Source organism: Tupaia chinensis, unplaced genomic scaffold (assembly GCF_000334495.1).
Source record: "Tupaia chinensis unplaced genomic scaffold, TupChi_1.0 Scaffold000054_1, whole genome shotgun sequence".
NCBI classification, from domain to species: Eukaryota; Metazoa; Chordata; class Mammalia; order Scandentia; family Tupaiidae; genus Tupaia; species Tupaia belangeri.
In genome coordinates this window covers 3,485,046-3,490,779 of record NW_006159512.1, presented here as the reverse complement: position 1 = coordinate 3,490,779, position 5,734 = coordinate 3,485,046, and the positions used below count along the sequence as shown (strand labels likewise).

The 5,734-nt window shown below is 36.2% G+C and overlaps 1 protein-coding gene across 1 annotated transcript in view; it reads right to left on the bottom strand.

Annotated features, from left to right (window-relative positions):
- The window catches only part of SCYL2 (SCY1 like pseudokinase 2), a 77,585-nt gene that overhangs the window by 15,418 nt on the left and 56,433 nt on the right, over nt 1–5,734 (bottom strand). The window contains exon 13 of the mRNA XM_014591739.2: nt 1,872–2,004. Within this exon, the coding sequence (XP_014447225.1) occupies nt 1,872–2,004 (133 nt within the window). The remainder of the gene's footprint in view (nt 1–1,871; nt 2,005–5,734) is intronic.

Genomic DNA, 5,734 nt, shown 5'->3' with positions numbered 1-5,734 from the left:
AAAGTTTCAAAAAAAAAAAACTCTTTAAAAAAAAAAAAAAGAAACCAAGTGTAGTTCTTACAGTGCAACAGAATGTGCAGGTTACAGGTTACAGAATGTTCTCTGCCCTGAAAAACACCTAAATACATATTTCAGATGACACACTAAAACCTGAAGCATCTTTTTCAAAGTGTGTAAATACAGGGACCAGAAGTTAGTGTACTGGCTATGTCACTGGACTCCCATGTAGTCGACCACGGTTCAAAAGTCCCGGATCCGGTGGCTTAAACTCATGCCGGGCGCGTGTGCGTGTGTGCCCAAGATCCCGAGAGGAGAATGGAGGAGAAGGGATTGTGGCATGGCCATCCCTCTTTGGGGGGGTGATTTCTCACTTCCTATCACTCTGTCTGGCGAGCGCACACACCCTATAGCAAAAACCTCTCCAAAAAAAAAAAAAAAGGTATGTAAATACAGGTACAGTGAAAGTATAGGTCCAATACATTTATTTACCTCTTCAGCAAATCAATCTCAACATGTCTGAAATTCAATAGTTTAACTGTATACAGTCCTTCCTTACTGTCTCACCTACTCACTAGACCTCTCAGACCCCACCTATTTTACCTATTCCACAAAGCATTTGGTAAACTAAGCACATCTACCCCTCGCTCTCTGAATACTTTTGTGTTTCACATGTTTTGTATGTAATCTAAAGCTCTAGAACACATCATCTCCTATTATTCTGTTAATGTGCACATAACTTATAAACCCAAAGAATAACTTTATTGAACACCTCTGAAATGTGTGTTTGCTGGACACTATCCTCATTACATTCCCTTTATTTGTTTTGCTAAATTCTCATGAGAATCCTATAATTACAGCACTTTTATTTTATTCCATACAAACTTTCTAAAATCACTCCAAGAACTGACAAACCAAGAATTAGATTCAAGTTCTTTCTCCTGAGCTCACCTAATTCCTGCTCAAGAACACCAAGTTCTTTGAACACAAACAAGAGTTCTATGGCTACAGAAATTCACAATAAATACTTGTTAGCCACTCCTACAAATACTTACTGAGAGCTCTTCATAAGCCAGGCACCACAGTGGGTGTTAACAATAGACAGATGAGTAATATGGTTTTTCTTTAAAATTAGCAAAGAATCTCAAATTTAGTAAATAAATAAATAAATAAATAAACAACTTGTTCATGTTTTCATGATTGCTACTGCAGACCCCTGGCTTTTCGAGACTAAACTTACACAGCTTTAACTTTATATAAACAATTTCACAGGTTCTTAACAGAGTAATTTGTAATTACACTGACAGAACAGAATGTGCAATGGCTAATATTCCTCATCTGCACATTACTTAGCAGTGAAGCAGACGGGTTAAGATTTACATATATCTAACAACTGGCTCTACCACTTATCAGTTGTATGATCCTGAAAACCTACTTTACCTCTTTGAGCCTCAGTTTCTACAGAAACAAGAGTACTTATTTTACTGGATTTGGGAGAGGATAAAGTGAAATAATATAGGGAAAAAAAACCCACTTTCCTTCTTACAAAATGAGTACCAACTGAATAGTAAGTATTACTACTAAGGCTAGCATCAGGATTTCAGGTAGATCTGTTGCCTCTCTTACTTTGTACCATTTTAAAGGGGATGTACTATCATGGTATTTGTTGAAGTAAGGATTCCCAAATATCTGATTCCTTAGTAAATATCTACCTTCTACTGCTTTTTGCTAAAACAGAAAGAGAAAGCTGTATTATGGCATCATCTTTACTATATACATGAAGGGAGACTACAATGGTTTTATAGATTAGAAAGCTTATTTACACAGCTTTAAGACAATAAATTAGCATCAAATAACATTAAGTGTTCAACTACCTAAAATTCCCATGAGGACTGCGGGTTCCTTGGATGGAATTTGTTGTAAGAAGGGTAGAATATCATCAAGAACGAACCACTTATCCAAGTATTCCAAGATCTTTCCTAAGCATACTAATGAATTTACACGAACCTATTAAAAGAGATAAATTGTATCAGTCATTCAAAGTCTTTGTAATCTAAAACAAAAGAGTATAGATTTATTTCATATAGATAGATATGTATATGTTAAAATTTCAAGAATAAAAGTAGGTTTAGTTCCCATCCTTTAAAAATACAGGCAATTCATTTATTTACTAATTTCCTTAACTTGCACAGAGAGAATTTATGATTGCTTCACCAGGTCACTAGTTAGCTAAAGATAAGAATGACTTCAACTTTGTAACATTTTAAATGAAATGATTAGGATCTGGGAAGCTTTTATTGTATATGTTTATTAAAAAGGACTATATTCTCCCTAGTAAGTAATCAATTTCACCAAGATTCAGTATTTTACTCTCAGGTTAAATTCATTCTTAAACTAAGTATTTTAACAACATGTGACAAGTATGCATTTCTGTCATACATAAGGTTTTTTTACGTTTTTTTTTTTTTTGGGGGGGGAGAGATTTTCACTGTAGGGTGCGTGCACTCGCCAGACAGACAGAGAGAGACATAGAGACAGAAAGCGAGAAATCACCCCCCAGGGGGGATGGTCACGCCGCAATCCCTTCTCCTCCACTCTCCTCTCGGGATCTTGGGCACGCACACACACGCGCCCGGCGTGAGTTTTAAGCTACCGGGTCCGGGACACGAACCGCGGTCGACTACGTGGGAGTCCAGCGACATAGCCATTACGCTAACTGCTGGTTCCCAAGGTTTTGACTCATATAAAAATATTATATTCACTTGACTGTTTTGATAAAAATATGACATCCTAGTTTTCAGTTAGAACTTATTAAGGTAAAAATACCTCTAAGTCAGAAAAATAATGTATACAATTCCAGTTACAAAAAAAAAAACTAAGAAAAACAGGAAATAATCTGTTAAAAAACAACAGCACCATTGTATTTCTATGGGAATAAATGAAAAAAAAATTACCATTTTTGAAAATAATGAAATAATTTACAAGTGCTTCTGGAAGTTCAATAGCAAAAGATATTACAAATTCAGGCAGGTATCTGAAAGTGTAAGCTTTTTTCAGAATCAGTTTTATAAAAGGAATTGGTGAATTCCACTCCAATAAATAAATTAATTTATATATATATAGTTTAAGAATAGTTGAAAATACTAATTTGATTTTCTTTTTGATGCATAAAATATTAGTTATATAAAACATGAATACAAATAGCTTGTGGAGCATTGTTATTTAACTCTGTATAGAGTTTATTCTTCTTTATTTTCAGGGAACTGTATTAAGACACAACTCTAGGGACCAGCAGATGGCGTAATGGTTATGTTGCTGGATTCCTCATGTATCGACCGTGGTTTGAGCCCTGGACCCAGCAGCTTGAAACTCATTTCAGGCGCGTGTACATGCGTACCCAAGATCCTGAGAGGAGAATTGAGGAGAATGGGTTGTGGCGTGGCCATCCCTTCTGGTTCAGGGTAGGGGGTGTGCAGATTTCTCACTTTCTGTCTCTTGGTGTCTCCCCATCTCTCTGGTAGGCCCATGCACTCAATAGCAAAAATCTCTCACAAAAAAAATAAATAAATATAAGATACAATTCTGGGGCCAGCAGGTGGCATGGCAGTAAAAGGCACTGGATCCCACATGGCCGACTACGCTGAATTCTGGAACTGGCAGCTAAAAAAACACACCAGGCTGCCTCTTTTTGGCAAGTGCACGCCCCTATGGCAAAAACAAAAAAGAGAAAAAACAAAACAAACAATCATACAAAAAACACCAAGTGTGTGTGCATGTGTGCCCAAAATCCTGACAGGAGAATGGAGATAACAGACTGTGGTGTGGCCATGCATCCTAGGGGGCTAGAAGGGTGGATTCTCACTTTCTCTTTGTTTCTCTCTCCCTCCCCGCAGCAAGTGCACATGTCCTATAGTGAAAATAAATAAATAAATAAAAAGATATAGTTCTAACTCATGGCTCATGTTTTGGCAGTTTCCTAGTTAGAATTTTTAAAACTTTGAGACATCGGTCTAGTAATACAATTCAGAAATTCATATTTGCAATTTTGAAGGTAGGTAGGAGCACTGGAAAGTATTAAATAACGTAAACCCATTCCAGAGTTATTATTCTAAATACATTCATTTTAACTCATTATAAACAACATGCCTATAATGGCCAGCTGGCATCTTAGACATAAATATTGGGCCAGCAAGTGGCATGGTTGTTAAAGGCGTTGGACGCCCACATGGCAGACTGCAGTTCAAGTTCTGAACCTGGTGGCTTGCTTTCTCTCTCTCTTTCTCTTGCTCTGTTCCTCTCTGGTCAAATTAAAATTAATTAATTAATTCTTAAAAAAAAAAGACATAAATATCGCTGGGCATGAAAGATAATTGTATTAGTCACGCTTCCCACGTTAACATACCCTTGCATACATACTCAGAACTGAACTAGAACATGTACTTTGAGAAATGTATGCCAAAATAAATTTGTGCTGCTATAAAATAAGGTATAGTATGATTATAAGATTTTTAAGGGCACTCTGAAAACTAAATTTTAAGCAATATATTACTATCATTTGAATATTCACTTGTTAAAAACTAAAAGAATTTAAGAGGCCAGCAAGTAGTGTGGTGGTTAAGAGTGCTGGACTCTCACACAGCCAACTGCAGTTCACGTCCCAGACCTGGCCGCTTGCTTTCTCACTTTTTCTCTCTCTCTGTCTCTCTCTGGTCAAACTAAAATAAGTGAATGAATAAATAAAATGACTCTTTAAAAGATAAGAGAATTTAAGAGAAAAGCACTGCATTTCAAATCCCTTTAATAATGAAAAAGAGTCTCAGAGGCACAGTGACTTTTTGTTACTAACAGAAGTTAGTAACAAAGTTAAAATAAGAACTAAAGACTCTCGACTTAATACATTTTATGCTTGTTCCTGTCAGTAATAATAATTTTTTCCTACTCTGGTGTTTTGTTTTCCAGCTCAGAGCCTTTCCACAAAAACCCATGACTTCAAGTGGAATAAGTGGTGGAGCTGGCAGGTGACATGGTGGTTAAGGTGGTGGACTCCGGCATTGACAAACACGGTTCGAGTCCTGGACCTAGCAGCTTGCTTTCTCACTTTCCCTCTCTGGCCAAATTAAAAAATAAATAAATAAGATGAAATAATTCTTTTATAAAAAAGGTGGAATAGACAATGAAGTAATGCCATATCATTTAAATGCTTTCGCATATAATTCTATTAAGCTACCAATGGTTATTTTTACAGAAACTCACATTCCATTAGATAAAGATGGATGAGATCTCCAAGGAACTGGCCTTACAAAACGTATATTTGACAATATGCCCATTATCAAATCTCAAAACAAAGAACTAGTCAAGGAAAAAGGCCATTTCTCCCTCTTTTCTAAAACTTCTATTTGAAAAAAGATCCAATGTTATTTTTATAATGAAATGTAAATGTGATAAATCCTTAGACTAGAGTTAGAGGAAACATTGGGGATGTATATTTTTCTTGACATAGGTAGTGAAAACTTATTTATTCTGCCTTTCTTAATTAACAAGTAACTTAGTTTTAGAAGTCTGAACTTAAAGAAGACAATTACTTCTGATCTACGTTTTTTGTTGTTTTTTTTTTTAGATTTTTGTCATAGGGCACGTGTATTCAGAGAGAGAGAGATGTGAGAGGGAAAGCGAGAAATCATTCTCAAGGGGGGGTGGTCACACCGCAATCCCTTCTCCTCCATTCTCCTCCTGGGAT